We start from the raw sequence: 24,885 nt of genomic DNA, 5'->3' as shown, positions 1-24,885 counted from the left end.
TGTATAGAAACTGAATTGTTACATAGATATTTCTATTTACAAAATACGGTTACATAAAAAATATTTTCTATGCCTCTTTTTGTCTTTGCGATAAGCATTTATCAAGGCTGTGGAGCTGACCTTGCTCTAATTATTCGGTAGCAATGAGTAAAGTCTGACAGCTGTGGCGGTGTTCCGGTCTACTTCCGGGTTGCCCTAAAAATTCAAAATGTTGCTGTCCAGATGTTTATCTAAAAGATACAGGACGATAATAAACAGCAGCAGCAGCTGCAGCAGCAGTATTCAGTGTAATATACCGGTAAGACCACCCCTGAGACCCCCCCCCCCGAGTCCTAGCGGAGCTATACATACAGTGTTACCTGTCTCCAAGACAAGTTGTTGTCAGGAACGTAACAATGTCCTGTATTCAGACTAGTGACTAAATGGTACCAAAGTGCTACAAACTCGTCCCAGCGCCGGCAATACCTCATCTGGCTCTACTTTCATCCCGCACCACTCCCCAACCAGTTGATTTTAAATTGTATCTATCTCTTCCAGAAATTATCAACATGCTTCAAAAAATTTCATAGCAGTAACAAAAAAGATTCAAAACGGTAATTAGAAACAATAAACACTGTCTGTGCAGACGCTACTGCGTTTCAGAGACACACGTCTTTACAGGTTTTAAGATATGACATCATGTTATACATTCCTATATATAGTGGAATTAAACACTCATTTCCCTTTCAGTGTGTCTACACCGCAGTGCGGTGTATAAATCAGTGATAGATTTTGCTAGTACACTACACTGCGGTCTATTGATGTAATTAGTATTTTATTTATATCTCTCTTGAAAAATGGCAGCACCTGTCAAACATAGTGAAATATTAGTAACTAACGATACACCGCGCCGCGGTGCAGACGCACTATAGTGGTATTCCCGTTATTCAACACACTAGGGTGGAATTCTTCAAAATTTTCAAATTTTCTCCCGCACTATAGAGTATTAATTGGTCGGCACTGAAAGGGTTAAGAGATATGTATTTAAAACTACTCTGTTTGAAATGTATGTTTTTCTATTCATTGCGACAGTGAATTTGATGCTGATGAATTATTACATCGTAGTTCGATTCCTACCGATCATTTCCAGAGGAGTTTACCACGATTACCGATACCTAAACTACACGATACATGCAGCAGATACTCGCAATCAGTTCAACCTTTAATCCCTCAACATAAACAACATTTCTCTGTTGATAAAACTGTGCAGTCGCTTCAAGGTACCGTGCGTGCGTCCGTATTTAATCAACTTATTTGATAATTGATCCTCCCCCTTTCTCCTGTTCCATTTATTCAAAGAATGTTTTTATTATTTATTTTAGATTTGATGCTAAAACGAATAAATTAGGAATGAGTTTAGTGAAATTCCGCGTTGAAGTCCTCGGTTTATTCGGCCGTGTTTTAGTGCGTTTATTCGCTGTGTTGCGTATTATCGATATTAAATACAATCTCGGTGACGACGGAAAATTTGTCGAATGTAATAATTTTACGCTGATTAATTTTATTTGATCAATTATTGGTCCGACTCATGAGAGATCACTGACAGTGATTCGCCTTGCTTTTCAAGTAAGTTTTGATTTCTAATGATTTTATGCTAATATCAATAGATTTAACTAATGTTTAAACTGTTATTGTTTTTTTTAAGGTATTTTGCAGCATTGTTGCATTTATGATAAGATATCAATTATCACGATTATTTTATGATGTATAAAAGAGAGAGAGAGAGACCTGGAGAAGAGGAAGAAGGAAAGACTGATGCAGCTGGGCGAAGTGGAGCCCACAAAGTAAAAATAAATTAATCAAATTTAATTTGTCTCAGATAATCATCAATTTTCACCAGTGTTGTTTGTACTAATCACTGATTGAGTTTAGAACAAATTCTGATCGAGTTTTGATTCAAAAAATTTCTAATTGTTAATGAACGAAATACTTAAAAAGTTTTTCCCCTATTGGAATGAACTTTTATTGTCACAAAAACGGTTGAAAAAAATGTTATCGATGGAATGTATTTTTGTAATCCTTTCTGTGCTGAGGATAAAAGGCTTTTCTATAAATTATTAATAAACTTTCTATACAAGATATTTTCCTTTGCTTGTTTTCTTTTTACTTTAATAGTTGATAGGTTTTCGGGCAATAGGTGACCCGGGCAGAAAACGGCACCCGGCCCGCGGGGTCGGGGACATTGGTATAGTACCGTCAAGTGCTGCCACCATGCGTAGGACTAGAACACTAAATTAGCGCCACTAAATCGAATGATAACAGATACATTTTTCGGATACATTAAATTGAGTAAGATCAATCTTATATATCAGAAAACTGTGTATAGAAACTGAATTGTTACATGAACTGTTACATAGATATTTTTATTTACAAAATACGGTTACATAAAAAATATTTTCTATGCCTCTTTTTGTCTTTGCGATAAGCATTTATCAAGGCTGTGGAGCTGACCTTGCTCTAATTATTCGGTAGCAATGAGTAAAGTCTGACAGCTGTGGCGGTGTTCCGGTTTACTTCCGGGTTGCCCTAAAAATTCAAAATGTTGCTGTCCAGATGTTTATCTAAAAGATACAGGACGATAATAAACAGCAGCAGCAGCTGCAGCAGCAGTATTCAGTGTAATATACCGGTAAGACCACCCCCGAGACCCCCCCCCCCGAGTCCTAGCGGAGCTATACATACAGTGTTACCTGTCTCCAAGACAAGTTGTTGTCAGGAACGTAACAATGTCCTGTATTCAGACTAGTGACTAAATGGTACCAAAGTGCTACAAACTCGTCCCAGCGCCGGCAATACCTCATCTGGCTCTACTTTCATCCCGCACCACTCCCCAACCAGTTGATTTTAAATTGTATCTATCTCTTTCAGAAATTATCAACATGCTTCAAAAAATTTCATAGCAGTAACAAAAAAGATTCAAAACGGTAATTAGAAACAATAAACACTGTCTGTGCAGACGCTACTGCGTTTCAGAGACACACGTCTTTACAGGTTTTAAGATATGACATCATGTTATACATTCCTATATATAGTGGAATTAAACACTCATTTCCCTTTCAGTGTGTCTACACCGCAGTGCGGTGTATAAATCAGTGATAGATTTTGCTAGTACACCACACTGCGGTGTATTGATGTAATTAGTATTTTATTTATATCTCTCTTGAAAAATGGCAGCACCTGTCAAACATAGTGAAATATTAGTAACTAACGATACACCGCGCCGCGGTGCAGACGCACTATAGTGGTATTCCCGTTATTCAACACACTAGGGTGGAATTCTTCAAAATTTTCAAATTTTCTCCCGCACTATAGAGTATTAATTAGTCGGCACTGAAAGGGTTAAGAGATATGTATTTAAAACTACTCTGTTTGAAATGTATGTTTTTCTATTTATTGCGACAGTGAATTTGATGCTGATGAATTATTACATCGTAGTTCGATTCCTACCGATCATTTCCAGAGGAGTTTACCTCGATTACCGATACCTAAACTACACGATACATGCAGCAGATACTCTCAATCAGTTCAACCTTTAATCCCTCAACATAAACAACATTTCTCTGTTGATAAAACTGTGCAGTCGCTTCAAGGTACCGTGCGTGCGTCCGTATTTAATCAACTTATTTGATAATTGATCCTCCCCCTTTCTCCTGTTCCATTTATTCAAAGAATGTTTTTATTATTTATTTTAGATTTGATGCTAAAACGAATAAATTAGGAATGAGTTTAGTAAAATTCCGCGTTGAAGACCTCGGTTTATTCGGCCGTGTTTTAGTGCGTTTATTCGCTGTGTTGCGTATTATCGATATTAAGTACAATCTCGGCGACGACGGAAAATTTGTCGAATGTAATAATTTTACGCTGATTAATTTTATTTGATCAATTATTGGTCCGACTCATGAGAGATCACTCACAGTGATTCTTCTTGCTTTTCAAGTAAGTTTTGATTTCTAATGATTTTATGCTAATATCAATAGATTAAACTAATGTTTAAACTGTTATTGTTTTTTTTAGGTATTTTGCAGCATTGTTGCATTTATGATAAGATATCAATTATCACGATTATTTTATGACGTATAAAAGAGAGAGAGAGAGAGACCTGGAGAAGAGGAAGAAGGAAAGACTGATGCAGCTGGGTGAAGTGGAGCCCACAAAGTAAAAATTAATTAATCAAATTTAATTTGTCTCAGATAATCATCAATTTTCACCAATGTTGTTTGTACTAATCACTGATTGAGTTTAGAACAAATTCTGATCGAGTTTTGATTCAAAAAATTTCTAATTGTTAATGAACGAAATACTTAAAAAGTTTTTCCCCTATTGGAATGAACTTTTATTGTCACAAAAACGGTTGAAAAAAATGTTATCGATGGAATGTATTTTTGTAATCCTTTCTGTGCTGAGGATAAAAGGCTTTTCTATAAATTATTAATAAACTTTCTATACAAGATATTTTCCTTTGCTTGTTTTCTTTTTTCTTTAATAGTTGATAGGTTTTCGGGCAATAGGTGACCCGGGCAGAAAACGGCACGCGGGGTCGGGGACATTGGTATAGTACCGTCAAGTGCTGCCACCATGCGTAGGACTAGAACACTAAATTAGCGTCACTAAATCGAATGATAACGGATACATTTTTCGCATACATTAAATTGATTAAGATCAATCTCATATATCAGAAAACTGTGTATAGAAACTGAACTGTTACATAGATATTTTTATTTACAAAATACGGTTACATAAAAAATATTTTCTATGCCTCTTTTTGTCTTTGCGATAAGCATTTATCAAGGCTGTGGAGCTGACCTTGCTCTAATTATTCGGTAGCAATGAGTAAAGTCTGACAGCTGTGGCGGTGTTCCGGTCTACTTCCGGGTTGCCCTAAAAATTCAAAATGTTGCTGTCCAGATGTTTATCTAAAAGATACAGGACGATAATAAACAGCAGCAGCAGCTGCAGCAGCAGTATTCAGTGTAATATACCGGTAAGACCACCCCTGAGACCCCCCCCCCGAGTCCTAGCGGAGCTATACATACAGTGTTACCTGTCTCCAAGACAAGTTGTTGTCAGGAACGTAACAATGTCCTGTATTCAGACTAGTGACTAAATGGTACCAAAGTGCTACAAACTCGTCCCAGCGCCGGCAATACCTCATCTGGCTCTACTTTCATCCCGCACCACTCCCCAACCAGTTGATTTTAAATTGTATCTATCTCTTTCAGAAATTATCAACATGCTTCAAAAAATTTCATAGCAGTAACAAAAAAGATTCAAAACGGTAATTAGAAACAATAAACACTGTCTGTGCAGACGCTACTGCGTTTCAGAGACACACGTCTTTACAGGTTTTAAGATATGACATCATGTTATACATTCCTATATATAGTGGAATTAAACACTCATTTCCCTTTCAGTGTGTCTACACCGCAGTGCGGTGTATAAATCAGTGATAGATTTTGCTAGTACACTACACTGCGGTCTATTGATGTAATTAGTATTTTATTTATATCTCTCTTGAAAAATGGCAGCACCTGTCAAACATAGTGAAATATTAGTAACTAACGATACACCGCGCCGCGGTGCAGACGCACTATAGTGGTATTCCCGTTATTCAACACACTAGGGTGGAATTCTTCAAAATTTTCAAATTTTCTCCCGCACTATAGAGTATTAATTGGTCGGCACTGAAAGGGTTAAGAGATATGTATTTAAAACTACTCTGTTTGAAATGTATGTTTTTCTATTCATTGCGACAGTGAATTTGATGCTGATGAATTATTACATCGTAGTTCGATTCCTACCGATCATTTCCAGAGGAGTTTACCACGATTACCGATACCTAAACTACACGATACATGCAGCAGATACTCGCAATCAGTTCAACCTTTAATCCCTCAACATAAACAACATTTCTCTGTTGATAAAACTGTGCAGTCGCTTCAAGGTACCGTGCGTGCGTCCGTATTTAATCAACTTATTTGATAATTGATCCTCCCCCTCTCTCCTGTTCCATTTATTCAAAGAATGTTTTTATTATTTATTTTAGATTTGATGCTAAAACGAATAAATTAGGAATGAGTTTAGTGAAATTCCGCGTTGAAGTCCTCGGTTTATTCGGCCGTGTTTTAGTGCGTTTATTCGCTGTGTTGCGTATTATCGATATTAAATACAATCTCGGTGACGACGGAAAATTTGTCGAATGTAATAATTTTACGCTGATTAATTTTATTTGATCAATTATTGGTCCGACTCATGAGAGATCACTGACAGTGATTCGCCTTGCTTTTCAAGTAAGTTTTGATTTCTAATGATTTTATGCTAATATCAATAGATTTAACTAATGTTTAAACTGTTATTGTTTTTTTTAAGGTATTTTGCAGCATTGTTGCATTTATGATAAGATATCAATTATCACGATTATTTTATGATGTATAAAAGAGAGAGAGAGAGACCTGGAGAAGAGGAAGAAGGAAAGACTGATGCAGCTGGGCGAAGTGGAGCCCACAAAGTAAAAATAAATTAATCAAATTTAATTTGTCTCAGATAATCATCAATTTTCACCAGTGTTGTTTGTACTAATCACTGATTGAGTTTAGAACAAATTCTGATCGAGTTTTGATTCAAAAAATTTCTAATTGTTAATGAACGAAATACTTAAAAAGTTTTTCCCCTATTGGAATGAACTTTTATTGTCACAAAAACGGTTGAAAAAAATGTTATCGATGGAATGTATTTTTGTAATCCTTTCTGTGCTGAGGATAAAAGGCTTTTCTATAAATTATTAATAAACTTTCTATACAAGATATTTTCCTTTGCTTGTTTTCTTTTTACTTTAATAGTTGATAGGTTTTCGGGCATTAGGTGACCCGGGCAGAAAACGGCACCCGGCCCGCGGGGTCGGGGACATTGGTATAGTACCGTCAAGTGCTGCCACCATGCGTAGGACTAGAACACTAAATTAGCGCCACTAAATCGAATGATAACAGATACATTTTTCGGATACATTAAATTGAGTAAGATCAATCTTATATATCAGAAAACTGTGTATAGAAACTGAATTGTTACATGAACTGTTACATAGATATTTTTATTTACAAAATACGGTTACATAAAAAATATTTTCTATGCCTCTTTTTGTCTTTGCGATAAGCATTTATCAAGGCTGTGGAGCTGACCTTGCTCTAATTATTCGGTAGCAATGAGTAAAGTCTGACAGCTGTGGCGGTGTTCCGGTTTACTTCCGGGTTGCCCTAAAAATTCAAAATGTTGCTGTCCAGATGTTTATCTAAAAGATACAGGACGATAATAAACAGCAGCAGCAGCTGCAGCAGCAGTATTCAGTGTAATATACCGGTAAGACCACCCCCGAGACCCCCCCCCCCGAGTCCTAGCGGAGCTATACATACAGTGTTACCTGTCTCCAAGACAAGTTGTTGTCAGGAACGTAACAATGTCCTGTATTCAGACTAGTGACTAAATGGTACCAAAGTGCTACAAACTCGTCCCAGCGCCGGCAATACCTCATCTGGCTCTACTTTCATCCCGCACCACTCCCCAACCAGTTGATTTTAAATTGTATCTATCTCTTTCAGAAATTATCAACATGCTTCAAAAAATTTCATAGCAGTAACAAAAAAGATTCAAAACGGTAATTAGAAACAATAAACACTGTCTGTGCAGACGCTACTGCGTTTCAGAGACACACGTCTTTACAGGTTTTAAGATATGACATCATGTTATACATTCCTATATATAGTGGAATTAAACACTCATTTCCCTTTCAGTGTGTCTACACCGCAGTGCGGTGTATAAATCAGTGATAGATTTTGCTAGTACACCACACTGCGGTGTATTGATGTAATTAGTATTTTATTTATATCTCTCTTGAAAAATGGCAGCACCTGTCAAACATAGTGAAATATTAGTAACTAACGATACACCGCGCCGCGGTGCAGACGCACTATAGTGGTATTCCCGTTATTCAACACACTAGGGTGGAATTCTTCAAAATTTTCAAATTTTCTCCCGCACTATAGAGTATTAATTAGTCGGCACTGAAAGGGTTAAGAGATATGTATTTAAAACTACTCTGTTTGAAAACAACAAGAGAAATCCCACAATAAGTTCAGCCAAAACGAGAAACTTGAATAGAAGAGTTATATATATTTTTGCGCAACGTTTCGGCTAAAGACTATTAGCCATCATCAGGCGTACTCAGTACGCCTGATGATGGCTAATAGTCTTTAGCCGAAACGTTGCGCAAAAATATATATAACTCTTCTATTCAAGTTTCTCGTTTTGGCTGAACTTATTGTGGGATTTCTCTTGTTATCTTCTTACACGGATATTGTGTATCTTCTCGTCTCAACAATACTCTGTTTGAAATGTATGTTTTTCTATTTATTGCGACAGTGAATTTGATGCTGATGAATTATTACATCGTAGTTCGATTCCTACCGATCATTTCCAGAGGAGTTTACCTCGATTACCGATACCTAAACTACACGATACATGCAGCAGATACTCTCAATCAGTTCAACCTTTAATCCCTCAACATAAACAACATTTCTCTGTTGATAAAACTGTGCAGTCGCTTCAAGGTACCGTGCGTGCGTCCGTATTTAATCAACTTATTTGATAATTGATCCTCCCCCTTTCTCCTGTTCCATTTATTCAAAGAATGTTTTTATTATTTATTTTAGATTTGATGCTAAAACGAATAAATTAGGAATGAGTTTAGTAAAATTCCGCGTTGAAGACCTCGGTTTATTCGGCCGTGTTTTAGTGCGTTTATTCGCTGTGTTGCGTATTATCGATATTAAGTACAATCTCGGCGACGACGGAAAATTTGTCGAATGTAATAATTTTACGCTGATTAATTTTATTTGATCAATTATTGGTCCGACTCATGAGAGATCACTCACAGTGATTCCTCTTGCTTTTCAAGTAAGTTTTGATTTCTAATGATTTTATGCTAATATCAATAGATTAAACTAATGTTTAAACTGTTATTGTTTTTTTTAGGTATTTTGCAGCATTGTTGCATTTATGATAAGATATCAATTATCACGATTATTTTATGACGTATAAAAGAGAGAGAGAGAGAGACCTGGAGAAGAGGAAGAAGGAAAGACTGATGCAGCTGGGTGAAGTGGAGCCCACAAAGTAAAAATTAATTAATCAAATTTAATTTGTCTCAGATAATCATCAATTTTCACCAATGTTGTTTGTACTAATCACTGATTGAGTTTAGAACAAATTCTGATCCAGTTTTGATTCAAAAAATTTCTAATTGTTAATGAACGAAATACTTAAAAAGTTTTTCCCCTATTGGAATGAACTTTTATTGTCACAAAAACGGTTGAAAAAAATGTTATCGATGGAATGTATTTTTGTAATCCTTTCTGTGCTGAGGATAAAAGGCTTTTCTATAAATTATTAATAAACTTTCTATACAAGATATTTTCCTTTGCTTGTTTTCTTTTTTCTTTAATAGTTGATAGGTTTTCGGGCAATAGGTGACCCGGGCAGAAAACGGCACGCGGGGTCGGGGACATTGGTATAGTACCGTCAAGTGCTGCCACCATGCGTAGGACTAGAACACTAAATTAGCGTCACTAAATCGAATGATAACGGATACATTTTTCGCATACATTAAATTGATTAAGATCAATCTCATATATCAGAAAACTGTGTATAGAAACTGAACTGTTACATAGATATTTTTATTTACAAAATACGGTTACATAAAAAATATTTTCTATGCCTCTTTTTGTCTTTGCGATAAGCATTTATCAAGGCTGTGGAGCTGACCTTGCTCTAATTATTCGGTAGCAATGTGTAAAATCTGACAGCTGTGGCGGTGTTCCGGTTTACTTCCGGGTTGCTCTAAAAATTCAAAATGTTGCTGTCCAGATGTTTATCTAAAAGATACAGGACGATAATAAACAGCAGCAGCAGCTGCAGCAGCAGTATTCAGTGTAATATACCGGTAAGACCACCCCCCCCCCCCCGAGTCCTAGCGGAGCTATACATACAGGGTTACCTGTCTCCAAGACAATTTGTTGTCAGGAACGTAACAATGTCCTGTATTCAGACTAGTCTATCATGTCTATTATGGTACCAAGCTACAAACTCGTCCCAGCGCCGGCAATACCTCATCTGGCTCTACTTTCATCCCGCACCACTCCCCAAACAGTTGATTTTAAATTGTATCTATCTCTTTCAGAAATTATCAACATGCATCAAAAAACTTCATAGCAGTAACAAGAAAGATTCAAAGCGGTAATTAGAAACAATAAACACTGTCTGTGCAGACGCTACTGCGTTTCAGAGACACACGTCTTTACAGGTTTTAAGATATGACATCATGTTATACATTCCTATATATAGTTGAATTAAACACTCGTTTCCCTTTCAGTGCATCTGCACCGCAATGCGGTGTATAAATCAGTGATAGATTTTGCTAGTACACCACACTGCGGTCTATTGATGTAATTAGTATTTAATTTATATCTCTCTTGAAAAATGGCAGCACCTGTCAAACATAGTGAAATATTAGTAACTAACGATACACCGCACCCGATGTAGACGCACTATAGTGGTATTTCTTGTATTCAACACACTAGGGTGGAATTCTTCAAAATTTTCTAATTTTCTCCCGCACTATAGAGTATTAATTAGTCGGCACTGAAAGGGTTAAGAGATATGTATTTAAAACAACTCTGTTTGAAATGTATGTTTTTCTATTTATTGCGACAGTGAATTTGATGCTGATGAATTATTACATCGTAGTTCGATTCCTACCGATCATTTCCAGAGGAGTTTACCTCGATTACCGATACCTAAACTACATGATACATGCAGCAGATACTCGCAATCAGTTCAACCTTTAATCCCTCAACATAAACAACATTTCTCTGTTGATAAAACTGTGCAGTCGCTTCAAGGTACCGTGCGTGCGTCCGTATTTAATCAACTTATTCGATAATTGATCCTCCCCCTCTCTCCTGTTCCATTTATTCATAGAATGTTTATATTATTTATTTTAGATTTGATGCTAAAACGAATAAATTAGGAATGAGTTTAGTGAAATTCCGCGTTGAAGACCTCAGTTTATTCGGCCGTGTTTTAGTGCGTTTATTCGCTGTGTTGCGTATTATCGATATTAAATACAATCTCGGCGACGACGGAAAATTTGTCGAATGTAATAATTTTACGCTGATTAATTTTATTTGATCAATTATTGGTCCGACTCATGAGAGATCACTGACAGTGATTCTTCTTGCTTTTCAAGTAAGTTTTGATTTCTAATGATTTTATGCTAATATCAATAGATTAAACTAATGTTTAAACTGTTATTGTTTTTTTTAGGTATTTTGCAGCATTGTTGCATTTATGATCAGATATCAATTATCACGATTATTTTATGATGTATAAAAGAGAGAGAGAGAGACCTGGAGAAGAGGAAGAAGGAAAGACTGATGCAGCTGGGCGAAGTGGAGCCCACAAAGTAAAAATAAATTAATCAAATTTAATTTGTCTCAGATAATCATCAATTTTCACCAGTGTTGTTTGTACTAATCACTGATTGAGTTTAGAACAAATTCTGATCGAGTTTTGATTCAAAAAATTTCTAATTGTTAATGAACGAAATACTTAAAAAGTTTTTCCCCTATTGGAATGAACTTTTATTGTCACAAAAACGGTTGAAAAAAATGTTATCGATGGAATGTATTTTTGTAATCCTTTCTGTGCTGAGGATAAAAGGCTTTTCTATAAATTATTAATAAACTTTCTATACAAGATATTTTCCTTTGCTTGTTTTCTTTTTACTTTAATAGTCGATAGGTTTTCGGGCAATAGGTGACCCGGGCAGAAACGGCACCCGGCACGCGGGGTCGGGGACATTGGTATAGTACCGTCAAGTGCTGCCACCATGCCTAGGACTAGAACACTAAATTAGCGCCACTAAATCGAATGATAACAGATACATTTTTCGGATACATTAAATTGATTAAGATCAATCTCATATATCAGAAAACTGTGTATAGAAACTGAACTGTTACATACATATTTTTATTTACAAAATACGGTTACATAAAAAATATTTTCTATGCCTCTTTTTGTCTTTGCGATAAGCATTTATCAAGGCTGTGGAGCTGACCTTGCTCTAATTATTCGGTAGCAATGTGTAAAATCTGACAGCTGTGGCGGTGTTCCGGTTTACTTCCGGGTTGCTCTAAAAATTCAAAATGTTGCTGTCCAGATGTTTATCTAAAAGATACAGGACGATAATAAACAGCAGCAGCAGCTGCAGCAGCAGTATTCAGTGTAATATACCGGTAAGACCACCCCCCCCCCCGAGTCCTAGCGGAGCTATACATACAGGGTTACCTGTCTCCAAGACAATTTGTTGTCAGTCAGGAACGTAACAATGTCCTGTATTCAGACTAGTCTATTATGGTACCAAGCTACAAACTCGTCCCAGCGCCGGCAATACCTCATCTGGCTCTACTTTCATCCCGCACCACTCCCCAAACAGTTGATTTTAAATTTTATCTATCTCTTTCAGAAATTATCAACATGCATCAAAAAATTTCATAGCAGTAACAAGAAAGATTCAAAGCGGTAATTAGAAACAATAAACACTGTCTGTGCAGACGCTACTGCGTTTCAGAGACACACGTCTTTACAGGTTTTAAGATATGACATCATGTTATACATTCCTATATATAGTTGAATTAAACATTCGTTTCCCTTTCAGTGCGTCTGCACCGCAATGCGGTGTATAAATCAGTGATAGATTTTGCTAGTACACCACACTGCGGTCTATTGATGTAATTAGTATTTAATTTATATCTCTCTTGAAAAATGGCAGCACCTGTCAAACATAGTGAAATATTAGTAACTAACGATACACCGCACCGCGGTGTAGATGCACTATAGTGGTATTCCCGTTATTCAACACACTAGGGTGGAATTCTTCAAAATTTTCAAATTTTCTCCCGCACTATAGAGTATTAATTAGTCGGCACTGAAAGGGTTAAGAGATATGTATTTAAAACTACTCTGTTTGAAATGTATGTTTTTCTACTTATTGCGACAGTGAATTTGATGTTGAAGGTTTTTATTATTTATTTTAGATTTGATGCTAAAACGAATAAATTAGGAATTAGTTGAGTGAAATTCCGCGTTGAAGTCCTCGGTTTATTCGGCCGTGTTTTAGTGCGTTTATTCGCTGTGTTGTGTATTTTCAAGTAAGTTTTAATTTCTAATGATTTTATGCTAATATCAATAGATTGAACTAATGTTTAAACTGTTATTGATTTTTTTAGGTATTTTGCAGCATTGTTGCATTTATGATAAGATATCAATTATCACGATTATTTTATGATGTATAAAATAGAGAGAGAGAGACCTGGAGAAGAGGAAGAGGGAAAGACTGATGCAGCTGGGTGAAGTGGAGCCCAAAAAGTAAAAATTAATTAATCAAATTTAATATGTCTCAGATAATCATCAATTTTCACCAGTGTTGTTTGTACCAATCACTGATTGAGTTTAGAACAAATTCTGATCGAGTTTTGATTCAAAAAATTTCTAATTGTTAATGAACGAAATACTTAAAAAGTTTTTCCCCTATTGGAATGAACTTTTATTGTCACAAAAACGGTTGAAAAAAATGTTATCGATGGAATGTATTTTTGTAATCCTTTCTGTGCTGAGGATAAAAGGCTTTTCTATAAATTATTAATAAACTTTCTATACAAGATATTTTCCTTTGCTTGTTTTCTTTTTTCTTTAATAGTTGATAGGTTTTCGGGCAATAGTTGACCCGGGCAGAAAACGGCACCCGGCCCGCGGGTCGGGGACATTGGTATAGTACCGTCAAGTGCTGCCACCATGCGTAGGACTAGAACACTAAATTAGCGCCACTAAATCGAATGATAACAGATACATTTTTCGCATACATTAAATTGATTGAGATCAATCTTATATATCAGAAAACTGTGTATAGAAACTGAACTGTAACATACATATTATTATTTACAAAATACGGTTACATAAAAAATATTTTCTATGCTTCTTTTTGTCTTTGCGATAAGCATTTATCAAGGCTGTGGAGCTGACCTTGCTATAATTATTCGGTAGCAATGAGTAAAATCTGACAGCTGTGGCGGTGTTCCGGTTTACTTCCGGGTTGCTCTAAAAATTCAAAATGTTGCTGTCCAGATGTTTATCTAAAAGATACAGGACGATAATAAACAGCAGCAGCAGCTGCAGCAGCAGTATTCAGTGTAATATACCGGTAAGACCACCCCCCCCCCCCGAGTCCTAGCGGAGCTATACATACAGTGTTACCTGTCTCCAAGACAAGTTGTTGTCAGGAACGTCACAATGTCCTGCTGTATTCAGACTAATGTCTATTTCAACTTGACTTGAGAGCATACAGGGTGGCCTAGCTCAGTCAGTCGTTTTGGTGGTACATACCTGATAGAAGTCTTATTAGGACTAGAAAGGACTGGCAGTCAACCTAAATCATCGTTTTTTAATCCATTTGAAACTGTATTGAAGGATATCCAAAAAATCTGCCTACCAACTGAAATTTGATACGTAGGCATGGAAACATATTGTTAAACTTTCAAATCATGGAGTCTCTTTTCTCTCAGGAACCCCTCTCACTGCAGATTTTTTGGATATCCTTCAATACAGTTTCAAATGGATTAAAAAATGATGATTTAGGTCGACTGCCTGTCCTTTTTAAGACCTTTATCAGGTATGTACTACCAAAAATGAGTGAGCTAGGCCACCCGGAATGCTCTCAAGTCAGGTTGAAATAGACATTAGTCTAAATGGTACCAAAGTGCTACAAACTCGTCCCAGCGCCGGCAATACCTCATCGGGCTCTACTTTCATCCCGCACCGATCCCCAACCAGTTGATTTTAAATTGTATCTATCTCTTTCAGAAATTATCAACATGCTTCAAAAAATTTCATAGCAGTAACAAGAAAGATTCAAAACGGTAATTAGAAACAATAAACACTGTCTGTGCAGACGCTACTGCGTTTCAGAGACACACGTCTTTACAGGTTTTAAGATATGACATCATGTTATACATTCCTATATATAGTGGAATTAAACACTCATTAAAAGATATGTGTTTAAAACAACTCTGTTTGAAATGTATGTTTTTCTATTTATTGCGACAGTGAATTTGATGCTGATGAATTATTACATCGTAGTTCGATTCCTACCGATCATTTCCAGAGGAGTTTACCTCGATTACCGATACCTAAACTACATGATACATGCAGCAGATACTCGCAATCAGTTCAACCTTTAATCCCTCAACATAAACAACATTTCTCTGTTGATAAAACTGTTCAGTCACTTCAAGGTACCGTGCGCACGAGCGAGTGTCCGAATTTAATCAACTAATTTGATAATTGATTGACAAATTGTATTTTAATGTTTTTGCAGAATATCACAATGAATTAGTGCAATTAGATAAATCTAATAAACAAACTAGTTATATATCTGGTAAGTAAGGATGTATTACTCCGATGTATTGCTCCGATGTATTACTCCGATGTATTGCTCCGATGTATTACTCCGATGTATAACTCCGATGTATTAATCCGATGTATTACTCCGATGTATTACTCCGATGTATTGCTCCGATGTATTAATCCGATGTATTACTCCGATGTATTACTCCGATGTATTACTCCAATGTATTACTCCGATGTATTAATCCGATGTATTACTCCGATGTATTACTCCGATGTATTGCTCCGATGTATTACTCCGATGTATTACTCCGATGTATTACTCCGATGTATTACTCCGATGTATTACTCCAATGTATTACTCCGATGTATTAAGATGTACTGGTATTTGTGTATTGTTGTTTCAGGTCCCTGGTATGATATGTATTTGAAATATCGACCCGCTCTGGTTTTCAATCACAATCCGTTTGTGGTTTTTAACCCAGATCCGAGGAAACTCTACAATACACAGGTATTCAATCCATTTCAAACCATTCATATATTCATTTTAATTCAATGCCTTGTCAGAGACACTAAATATGATTGTTTTTACAGATTGTCAGAGCCACTAAATTTGATTGTTTTTAAAGATTGTCAGGGCCACGAAATATGATTGTTTTTACAGATTGTCAGAGCCACTAATATGATTGTTTCTGCTATGAAATTTATGAAAACCTACCGAGCTGGATTATTAGAACCTGAAGTTTTCCATCTGAATCCGAAGAAAAGTGACACACAAAGTTTTCGTAATTTTGTCAAGTAAGATTGAATAAGCTGTATTTGAGATGAGGTAGGAATAAGGTAGTCAGTAGTTATATGTATTTCTAGGTATTTACCTCAAGCTGTTTCTTGGTACGGAGCCTATTGGTATAAAGCATTCCCGTTAGATATGAGTCAATTTCCGAGATTGTTTAATTCAACTCGTATTCCACGGTAAAACACACATTCTATACTCATCAGTTTATATCTGAATCTATTTATTGATGACTTCATCATTATTATTATTATTTCAGACTTGTGAAGGATGAACTGTTAACGGATGAAACTGCTCGACACATTGCTGTTCAACGAAAAGGTCATATTTATATATTCGATGTGATCAATGAAGATGGTAAGTTTTAAAGTTTTACACCGGTTTATAGCGCCCCCTGCGTTTTTTTTACAGGTCGTATAGCGCCCCCTGGTGGTTTAAACTATATTCCTCTACATTTTATACAGGTCGTATAGCGCCCCCTGGTGATTCAAACTATATTCCTCTACATTTTATACAGATCGTATAGCGCCCCCTGGTGATTTAAACTATATTCCTCTACATTTTATACAGGTCGTATAGCGCCCCCTGGTGATTTAAACTATATTCCTCTACATTTTATACAGGTCGTATAGCGCCCCCTGGTGATTTAAACTATATTCCTCTACATTTTATACAGGTCGTATAGCGCCCCCTGGTGATTTAAACTATATTCCTCTACATTTTATACAGGTCGTATAGCGCCCCCTGGTGATTCAAACTATATTCCTCTACATTTTATACAGGTCGTATAGCGCCCCCTGGTGATTCAAACTATATTCCTCTACATTTTATACAGGTCGTATAGCGCCCCCTGGTGGTTTAAACTATATTCCTCTACATTTTATACAGGTCGTATAGCGCCCCCTGGTGATTTAAACTATATTCCTCTACATTTTATACAGGTCGTATAGCGCCCCCTGGTGATTTAAACTATATTCCTCTACATTTTATACAGGTCGTATAGCGCCCCCTGGTGATTTAAACTATATTCCTCTACATTTTATACAGGTCGTATAGCGCCCCCTGGTGATTTAAACTATATTCCTCTACATTTTATACAGGTCGTATAGCGCCCCCTGGTGATTCAAACTATATTCCTCTACATTTTATACAGGTCGTATAGCGCCCCCTGGTGATTTAAACTATATTCCTCTACATTTTATACAGATCGTATAGCGCCCCCTGGTGATTTAAACTATATTCCTCTACATTTTATACAGGTCGTATAGCGCCCCCTGGTGATTTAAACTATATTCCTCTACATTTTATACAGGTCGTATAGCGCCCCCTGGTGATTCAAACTATATTCCTCTACATTTTATACAGGTCGTATAGCGCCCCCTGGTGATATAATGGCTAATATACAGTATATATTGAATGATGATATCGGTGAATGTGAACATCCAATAGGAGCTTTAACGTCAGAACACAGAGACACCTGGGCGCAACTGAGAGAATCATTAGTGAATAACGGTCGGTACGACAGTCAGAGACACCTATATATCATTTCATCAACTATTTATAACTGTTGGATGTTGTGTTTATAGGTAATGAAGAAGCTCTAAGACTCGTAGATACGGCTGTATTCATGCTGTCTTTAGACGATTATTCACCTAAACATGAAACTGATGTGAAAGGAATGTCGAGTCAGTTTTTACACGGTCGCGCTTCAAACAGGTTTAAATTCAATCAATCAATCAATCAATCAATCAATCAGCTCAGTTGTAAGTTGTAGAGTTGTTTATTGTATATTGTAGGTGGTATGATAAATCATTTTCTCTGTTATTTGCTGCTGATGGAACCGCTAGTGTGAATTTTGAACACTCGTGGGGAGATGGCGTTGCTGTACTCAGATTCTTCAACGAAGTATTTAAAGATACGACGTCGAATCCGAGCGTTCATCCCGATTCCAAACCATCGAGTATCGATTCATCGCAATCCGTTCGACGAATCAGTCAGTGGCATTTACTACTTTCAATTTACAACTTATCAATTTACAATTCTAGATTTAAATCAGTTTGTTTTCTATTTGTAGAGTTTCAATTGAACGATGAAGTAAAAAGCGGCATCAAAACGGCTTTAGAGAAATTCGATCAGAAAGTTAAAACTTTAGATTTGGATTATTTCGTGATGGATGCTTTCGGAAGCAAATATTTGAAAAGTAAGAAAATCAGTCCGGATGCTTTTATGCAATTAGCGTTTCAGGTGAGTGTTTGATAATAATGTCTGATGTCGCGTACCGTACATGGTTCAATGATGTATTTATTTTACAGATGGCTTACCATAAACAATCAAATGGAAGAACAGTCGGTTCGTATGAATCATGCAGTACATCAGCGTTTAAACACGGTAGAACTGAAACTATTCGACCTTGTACTTTATTTACTAGAAATACTAGTGAAATGTTTAATACAACCACGTCTGAAGCTTCTCCGCAAGAGATGGAAAATTCTATCAGACAATGTTCCGATAAACATAATGAACTGACTAAAAATGCTGCGATGGGTAAGTCTAATTCAGGGATGAGGACTTCACCATGAAACATCAGACATTAGACCAGTTAAAAAACTGATAGTCCACACTTCACATGTATTCAGGGCTTAACTACAATCACCAGACATTAGACATTTTATAGGATTAGGATTAGGATTAGGATTAGGATTAGGATTAGGTTGCTGTTCTATTTTCTATTGTCGTGTGATTTATATTTTCAGGTCAAGGTTTTGATCGTCATTTATTCGCGATGAAATCGATCTGTTTAAATCGAGGTGATAAATTACCAGATATTTACGAGGAGCCCGGGTATAATCTACTCAACCATAACATCATATCTACCTCTACATTGAGCAGTCCTTCTGTTCTGATTGGTGGATTTGCTCCAGTTGTATCTGATGGATATGGTATAGGTGAGTTCCCCCCTCCACCTCACTCCCCCTCCCCCTCACTCCCCTCTCTTCTGTTAATCGTGTTGCTCTTTGTGTTGTAGGTTACGCTATAATGGCTGATAAACTCGGTTGTATTGTTACGTCGTATCCCCCGGAGACGAATGTTTCTGAATTCGTTGATTGCGTTAAACAAAGCGTGAAAGAAATGAATTGTGTTTTAGATGGAAAACATTTCAGATAGAATGAATTTGACGCGTTTCACCCCTCAGCAATTTAATTCCATGCATTGATATTCAACTGTTTGTTCTATTTATATCCTACGTGTACAGTTACATTTATATTCACCACTTTGTATTAGTGAAGCCTTTATCAAACCATAATTCACTTATTAATCTATTTAAAACCGGCGTCAGTTTCATCTGCAGCGTTTTGAATTTCTTAAATGGATGTTTATTTTGCTTATTTCTGAATTTCAAATATGTAACAATGAATTAGATTTCGAGACTATGATGAGAATGTTTGTGTTTTGTTTTTGTTGTGAATTGATTTTCGATTTGAACCCGGGACGCCCCTGTACATCCTTTTCAGCATCAGGACCACTCTGAATCAGTATCAGTAATTACTGGATTTGAACCCTGGACATCCCTGTACCCTCTATTCAGCATCACTGAACCAGTATCAGTATTTACTTTTGTATATCAACATTTCCCCGTACGGTGCTGCCACTATGCTCATCGTTAGCGGGATTTTCATACACTAACGTAAGTCAACTTTGGCAAGCTAGGGTTTCGGAGTATAACTTAAAACTATGGAAGCCCTGAGACGACATCTTGAGGTTATGAGTTCCCCAGTTCATCACTTCCTGAGTTTATGAGATTTTGAGTTTATTTGTGCATTTTGGCAAACTATGAAATAACGCGACTTAAAAAACATCATATTCTAAGGATGTCAAATCCTTTTTCGCCATGAATTAACTACAAAAGTTATGTCTCACATCAACCTAGACTGGTTGACTGTGTCCAATCATCCTGCACTGGCAGTCAACTGATGGTAGACCGGCAACCAGTCTATCATCAGCTATCTGCTTTCTTGATGGTTTATAGAAAATCAAAAGATGTTAAAAATGTCTAATAATGAGCGTTTGTCTCCATTATAATTAAAACCTGAACAGACACATCGAGAGTCGGCAGTGAATCGGAGTCACCCACTACCACGTACAGAAAATCGGAGCCGCTCGAGCTACATGCCGGCAGAACGGAGGCGCCCTTCTCCCTTCAACATGCCGTTAATTGCTGGTTATACAGTGTCGTCTTGAGCCTTAGACGCGGGTCTTTCATAGAACATCGTGTTAACGTTCGATGTTAAAGTATCGCAGGCTTTTTGTCATCAAACGAACACAGGAATTCATGAATTTGAGAACTCAGGAAGTTATGAACTGGGGAACTCATAAACTCAAGATGTCGTCTCAGGGCTTCCATAAAAACGCCTAAGGACAGCACGTCGATTGCCAGAGTCGACTTACGTTAGTGTATGAAAAACCCGCTAACGATGAGCATAGCGGCAGCACCGTACGGCCGGGATGCCCCTGTACATCCTCTATTCAGCATCAGGACCATGCACTCTGTAACAGTGTCACTAATTACTGGATTCGAACCCGGGACATCCCTGTTCATCGTCAATTCGGCATCAGGACTATTCTGATTCAGTGTCAGTGATTCCCAGGTTCGAACCCGGGACACTATGCTTAATGATTCTATATTCCGGTGGATGGCGTATGCGAAACATGGTTCATTCTAAAACCTTGGTATCGTCAATTCTATGATTTTGACAGTTCAGCTAAATTCCGATAGATGGCGAACTTATTGTCATGGGATCGAACCCGGGACACACCTGTACATCTTCTATACAGCATCAGGACCATTCTGAATCGGTGTCAGTAATTACTGGGTTCGAACCCGGGACACCCCAGTAAATCCGCTATAGCATCAGGACCACCCTGAATCAGTGTCAGTGATTTCCAGGTTCGAACCCGGGACACTATGCTTAATGATTCTATATGCCGGTAGATGGCGTATGAGAAACATGGTTCAATCTAAAACCGTGGTATTGTCAATTCTATGATTTTGACAGTTCAGCAAAATTCCGATAGATGGCGAACTTATTGTCATGGGATCGAACCCGGGACACACCTGTACATCCTCTATTCAGCATCAGGACCACTCTGAATCAGTATCAGCAATTACTGGGATCGAACCCGGGACAACCCATTACATCCTCTATTCAGCATCAGTACCACTCTGAATCAGTATCAGTAATGATACTGGGTTCGAACCCGGGACACCCCTGTACACCCTCTATCCAGCATCAGGACAACTCTGAATCAGTATCAGTAATTACTGGGTCTGAACCCGGGACACCCCATTACATCCTCTATTCAGCATCAGTACCACTCTGAATCAGTATCAGTAATACAGTTTGTATATCAACATTTCCTCGTACGGTGCTGCCGCTATGCTCATTGTTAGCGGGATTTTTATACACTAACGTTAGTCAACTCTGGCATGCTAGGGTTACGGAGTGTAACTGGACAGCACGTCGATTGCCAGAGTCGACGTACGTTAGTGGATGAAAAACCCGCTAACGATGAGCATAGCGGCAGCACCGTACGGTCAGGACACCCCTGTACATCCTCTATTCAGCATCAGGACAACTCTGAACCAGAGTATCAGTAATTACTGGGTTTGAACCCGGGACACCCCTGTTCATCCTCAATTCAGCATCAGGACCACTTTGAACCATTATCAGTAATGACTCAGGGGTTCGAACCCGGGATACCCCTGTACATCCTCTATTCGGCATCAGGACCACTGAACCAGTATCTGTAATTACTGGGTTCGACCCCGGGACACCCCTGCACATCCTCTATACAGCATCAGGACTATTCTGATTCAGTGTCAGTGATTCCCAGTCGAACCCGGGACACTATGCTTAATGATTCTATATGCCGGTAGATGGCGTATGAGAAACATGGTTCTTTCTAAACCTTTGGTATTGTCAATTCTATGATTTTGACAGTTCAGCAAAATTCCAATAGATGGCGAACTTATTGTCATGGTGTCATTGATTCCCACGTTCGAACCTGGGACTCCCCTGTACATCCTCTATTCAGCATCAGGACTACACTCTGAATCAGCATCAGTAACTGGGTTCGAACCCGGGACACCCCTGCACATCCTCTTTTCAGCATCACTCTGAACCAGTATCAGTAATACTTTTGTGTATCAACAATCCCCCGTACGGTGCTGCCGCTATGCTCATTGTTGGCGGGATTTTCATACACTAACGGAAGTCAACTCTGGCATGCTAGGGTTACGGAGTATAACTGGACAGCACGTCGATTGCCAGAGTCGACTACGTTAGTGTATGATAAACCCGCTAACGATGAGCATAGAGGCAGCACCGTACGGCCGGGATGCCCCTGTTCGGCATCAGGACAACTCTGAATCAGTATCAGTAATAACTGGGTTCGAACCCGGGGCACCCCTGTACATCCTTTATTCGCGGCATCAGGACCACTCTGAACCAGTATCAGTAATTACTGGGTTCGAACCCGGGACACCCTTGTACATCCTCTCAGTCGGTTCATGCTGTTGATTTTCTTATGAAATAGAATCAAAACAATTACATTTCGTGTACAATTACATTTTATTCAATAAATATTTTAGGAGACCCTTTTCGTTTTTTAACGGTAAGAGTCACTTTTAAAATAATGCACACATTTATAGGACAACAATATAATTATATATATATATATATATATATATTCTTTATATTTCTGTTGAAATCAAATTATGATTGTTCAAAATTACCAAACTTTTTGATCATAGAAATGACAACTATTGTGATATAATTCAATCTAATTTTTGATTCAGGTCACAAATTTTTAGGATTTAGCACATTCTATTTTTAAAATGCACCACAAGTTGTCGCTCTCATGCGAGCGGTCAGTTTCTATGGTAACTCACAACAATGACTGTTACAATAATGAATAATGCACAATGAATTCAAATATCTAATAATTTATACAATCATTGATATTATTATTATTATTATTATTATTATAATTATTATTATATTTGTATCTAAAAATCCTACTAAAAATCTAAATATCTATAGAATTATAATATATCATATTCACATGTATTAAATATCTGTAACAAAACTATTGGGGAACTGAACTGAACGTTGGGTTTAATACCTCCCCTAAAACCTCCCTAGATCACCCCTGAACACCCTCCCCCTCCCCCTGAACCCCTCCCCCCGAACCCCACCACTTATTTGATATATAAATACATATATGTACATATATACGCGATAAACTGATCAACAAAGATAAAATAATATCATTAACAAAGTATAAATCTAAAATAAAAAACAAACAAAATAAAGAGCTTTATTGATAGCAGCGCCACCTACTGGTAATTCAGATACGTGTAGTAAGTAATCTCAGAAATTGATTAGAATTTATTTACAAGAATGAAAATTGAAACGTTCGCAACTCGCTGCTCACAACTCACTGTTCACAACTCACTGCTTGCTGTTCACAACTCACTGTTCACAACTCACTGTTCACAACTCGCTGTTCACTGTTCACAACTCACTGCTTGCTGTTCACAACTCACTGTTCACAACTCACTGCTTGCTGTTCACAACTCACTGTTCACAACTCGCTGCTCGTTGTTCACAACTCACTGTTCACAACTCGCTGTTCACAACTCACAACTCACTGTTCACAACTCGCTGTTCACAACTCACAACTCACTGTTCACAACTCGCTGTTCACAACTCGCTGTTCACAACTCGCTGTTCACAACTCACAACTCGCTGCTCGCTGTCCACAACTCACTGTTCACAACTCGCTATTCACAACTCACTGTTCACAACTCGCTGCTCGCTGTTCACAACTCGCTGCTCACTGTTCACAACTCACTGCTCGCTGTTTTTCGCAGTAAAATAAACTCTATTTGTTATAATACCCTGTGTTTATAGTACACACGACATGTCAAGTTTTACAGGCACAATTTACACTGATAATAATCAATAAATCTCATTACGATAAATGCAATATATACCTTTCTTACAACAATGTATTGATAAGTAGACATCACCGTAGCAACAATATCTATAGCAACTATGACGACAACGAACAACGTAAACTAGCCACTAAAACCTACATGAATCGATATAAAAAACAATGTTATTTACACACACTGACAATAGAGGGCGCACCAACGAGTGAGAGAGATAGGGGGCGCCACAGAGTGAGATAGAGGGCGCCTATTATACAATAAACAACATCATTACAACAAACACATACACCTGACATAACATACACAACCTGTACAACAATATAGACACCCCCTAGTCTCTCCTCCCTCCGTTACACCCCCCTCCCCCTCCCCCATAACATACACAACCTGTACAACAATATAGACACCCCCTAGTCTCTCCTCCCTCCGTTACACCCCCCTCCCCCTCCCCCCATAACATACACAACCTATACAACAATACAAGCACCCCTTAGTCCCCCTCTCCCCCACACACCCTCCCTCATAAACTTCA

General features: G+C 37.6%; 6 protein-coding genes across 9 annotated transcripts; all 6 read left to right on the top strand.

Moving 5' to 3' along the window:
• Positions 1-158: 158 nt before the first annotated feature.
• LOC141914550 (carnitine O-palmitoyltransferase 2, mitochondrial-like) lies at positions 159-2,106 on the top strand. Its single transcript, XM_074805773.1, has 5 exons — positions 159-298; positions 538-593; positions 1,072-1,259; positions 1,362-1,605; positions 1,685-2,106. Exons 1-4 carry the CDS (start codon positions 209-211, stop codon positions 1,385-1,387), a joined length of 360 nt encoding a protein of 119 aa, XP_074661874.1. The 5' UTR covers positions 159-208; the 3' UTR covers positions 1,388-1,605; positions 1,685-2,106.
• Positions 2,107-2,511: 405 nt separating this feature from the next.
• Positions 2,512-4,473, top strand: LOC141914554 (carnitine O-palmitoyltransferase 2, mitochondrial-like). The gene is made up of 5 exons (XM_074805776.1): positions 2,512-2,668; positions 2,908-2,963; positions 3,442-3,629; positions 3,732-3,975; positions 4,054-4,473. The coding sequence occupies exons 1-4, from the start codon at positions 2,579-2,581 to the stop codon at positions 3,755-3,757; spliced, it is 360 nt and encodes a 119-aa protein (XP_074661877.1). The 5' UTR covers positions 2,512-2,578; the 3' UTR covers positions 3,758-3,975; positions 4,054-4,473.
• A 407-nt stretch (positions 4,474-4,880) lies between these two features.
• On the top strand, positions 4,881-6,827 carry LOC141914551 (carnitine O-palmitoyltransferase 2, mitochondrial-like). Its single transcript, XM_074805774.1, has 5 exons — positions 4,881-5,020; positions 5,259-5,314; positions 5,793-5,980; positions 6,083-6,326; positions 6,406-6,827. Exons 1-4 carry the CDS (start codon positions 4,931-4,933, stop codon positions 6,106-6,108), a joined length of 360 nt encoding a protein of 119 aa, XP_074661875.1. The 5' UTR covers positions 4,881-4,930; the 3' UTR covers positions 6,109-6,326; positions 6,406-6,827.
• A 405-nt stretch (positions 6,828-7,232) lies between these two features.
• LOC141914553 (carnitine O-palmitoyltransferase 2, mitochondrial-like) lies at positions 7,233-9,478 on the top strand. Its single transcript, XM_074805775.1, has 5 exons — positions 7,233-7,389; positions 7,629-7,684; positions 8,449-8,636; positions 8,739-8,982; positions 9,061-9,478. Exons 1-4 carry the CDS (start codon positions 7,300-7,302, stop codon positions 8,762-8,764), a joined length of 360 nt encoding a protein of 119 aa, XP_074661876.1. The 5' UTR covers positions 7,233-7,299; the 3' UTR covers positions 8,765-8,982; positions 9,061-9,478.
• Positions 9,479-9,892: 414 nt separating this feature from the next.
• On the top strand, positions 9,893-13,789 carry LOC141914547 (carnitine O-palmitoyltransferase 2, mitochondrial-like). 3 transcript variants are annotated; one of them, XM_074805769.1, is made up of 5 exons: positions 9,893-10,027; positions 10,265-10,320; positions 10,798-10,998; positions 11,088-11,331; positions 13,374-13,789. In XM_074805769.1, exons 1-4 carry the CDS (start codon positions 9,938-9,940, stop codon positions 11,272-11,274), a joined length of 534 nt encoding a protein of 177 aa, XP_074661870.1. In that variant the 5' UTR covers positions 9,893-9,937; the 3' UTR covers positions 11,275-11,331; positions 13,374-13,789. The 3 variants fall into 3 exon arrangements, with proteins under 3 accessions (XP_074661870.1, XP_074661869.1, XP_074661871.1); XM_074805768.1 differs by lacking the exon at positions 13,374-13,789 and adding an exon at positions 11,410-11,827; XM_074805770.1 differs by lacking the exon at positions 13,374-13,789 and having other exon boundaries at positions 10,798-10,985; positions 11,088-11,236.
• Positions 13,790-14,197: 408 nt separating this feature from the next.
• LOC141914546 (carnitine O-palmitoyltransferase 2, mitochondrial-like) lies at positions 14,198-19,771 on the top strand. 2 transcript variants are annotated; one of them, XM_074805765.1, is made up of 15 exons: positions 14,198-14,344; positions 15,004-15,059; positions 15,247-15,434; positions 15,518-15,577; positions 15,954-16,057; positions 16,211-16,344; positions 16,414-16,518; positions 16,599-16,696; positions 17,705-17,851; positions 17,926-18,055; positions 18,136-18,332; positions 18,414-18,583; positions 18,652-18,883; positions 19,093-19,284; positions 19,365-19,771. In XM_074805765.1, the coding sequence occupies exons 1-15, from the start codon at positions 14,255-14,257 to the stop codon at positions 19,502-19,504; spliced, it is 2,043 nt and encodes a 680-aa protein (XP_074661866.1). In that variant the 5' UTR covers positions 14,198-14,254; the 3' UTR covers positions 19,505-19,771. The 2 variants fall into 2 exon arrangements, with proteins under 2 accessions (XP_074661866.1, XP_074661867.1); XM_074805766.1 differs by lacking the exon at positions 19,365-19,771 and having other exon boundaries at positions 18,652-18,688; positions 18,768-18,883; positions 19,093-19,227.
• The last annotated feature ends 5,114 nt before the right edge of the window (positions 19,772-24,885 follow it).

The sequence above is a fragment of the Tubulanus polymorphus genome, unplaced genomic scaffold (genome assembly GCF_964204645.1).
Source record: "Tubulanus polymorphus unplaced genomic scaffold, tnTubPoly1.2 scaffold_11, whole genome shotgun sequence".
NCBI lineage: Eukaryota > Metazoa > Nemertea > Palaeonemertea > Tubulaniformes > Tubulanidae > Tubulanus > Tubulanus polymorphus.
This window is presented reverse-complemented; position numbering and strand designations above follow the sequence as displayed.

What these genes read in the sequence shown, in the direction of transcription:
- LOC141914551 (XM_074805774.1), top strand. Translation starts at nt 4,931, where the DNA reads ATGTTGCTGTCCAGATGTTTATCTAAAAGATACAGGACGATAATAAAC. An exon ending in GTATTCAGTGTAATATACCG is followed by an intron (nt 5,021 to 5,258) that starts GTAAGACCACCC and finishes TATCTCTTTCAG; the next exon opens with AAATTATCAACATGCTTCAA. An exon ending in AACTGTGCAGTCGCTTCAAG is followed by an intron (nt 5,981 to 6,082) that starts GTACCGTGCGTG and finishes TATTTATTTTAG; the next exon opens with ATTTGATGCTAAAACGAATA.
- LOC141914550 (XM_074805773.1), top strand. Translation starts at nt 209, where the DNA reads ATGTTGCTGTCCAGATGTTTATCTAAAAGATACAGGACGATAATAAAC. An exon ending in GTATTCAGTGTAATATACCG is followed by an intron (nt 299 to 537) that starts GTAAGACCACCC and finishes TATCTCTTCCAG; the next exon opens with AAATTATCAACATGCTTCAA. An exon ending in AACAAAAAAGATTCAAAACG is followed by an intron (nt 594 to 1,071) that starts GTAATTAGAAAC and finishes TCATTGCGACAG; the next exon opens with TGAATTTGATGCTGATGAAT.
- LOC141914547 (XM_074805769.1), top strand. Translation starts at nt 9,938, where the DNA reads ATGTTGCTGTCCAGATGTTTATCTAAAAGATACAGGACGATAATAAAC. An exon ending in GTATTCAGTGTAATATACCG is followed by an intron (nt 10,028 to 10,264) that starts GTAAGACCACCC and finishes TATCTCTTTCAG; the next exon opens with AAATTATCAACATGCATCAA. An exon ending in AACAAGAAAGATTCAAAGCG is followed by an intron (nt 10,321 to 10,797) that starts GTAATTAGAAAC and finishes TTATTGCGACAG; the next exon opens with TGAATTTGATGCTGATGAAT.
- LOC141914546 (XM_074805765.1), top strand. Translation starts at nt 14,255, where the DNA reads ATGTTGCTGTCCAGATGTTTATCTAAAAGATACAGGACGATAATAAAC. An exon ending in AATTCAACTCGTATTCCACG is followed by an intron (nt 16,519 to 16,598) that starts GTAAAACACACA and finishes TTATTATTTCAG; the next exon opens with ACTTGTGAAGGATGAACTGT. An exon ending in TTATGCAATTAGCGTTTCAG is followed by an intron (nt 18,584 to 18,651) that starts GTGAGTGTTTGA and finishes TTTATTTTACAG; the next exon opens with ATGGCTTACCATAAACAATC.
- LOC141914553 (XM_074805775.1), top strand. Translation starts at nt 7,300, where the DNA reads ATGTTGCTGTCCAGATGTTTATCTAAAAGATACAGGACGATAATAAAC. An exon ending in GTATTCAGTGTAATATACCG is followed by an intron (nt 7,390 to 7,628) that starts GTAAGACCACCC and finishes TATCTCTTTCAG; the next exon opens with AAATTATCAACATGCTTCAA. An exon ending in AACTGTGCAGTCGCTTCAAG is followed by an intron (nt 8,637 to 8,738) that starts GTACCGTGCGTG and finishes TATTTATTTTAG; the next exon opens with ATTTGATGCTAAAACGAATA.
- LOC141914554 (XM_074805776.1), top strand. Translation starts at nt 2,579, where the DNA reads ATGTTGCTGTCCAGATGTTTATCTAAAAGATACAGGACGATAATAAAC. An exon ending in GTATTCAGTGTAATATACCG is followed by an intron (nt 2,669 to 2,907) that starts GTAAGACCACCC and finishes TATCTCTTTCAG; the next exon opens with AAATTATCAACATGCTTCAA. An exon ending in AACTGTGCAGTCGCTTCAAG is followed by an intron (nt 3,630 to 3,731) that starts GTACCGTGCGTG and finishes TATTTATTTTAG; the next exon opens with ATTTGATGCTAAAACGAATA.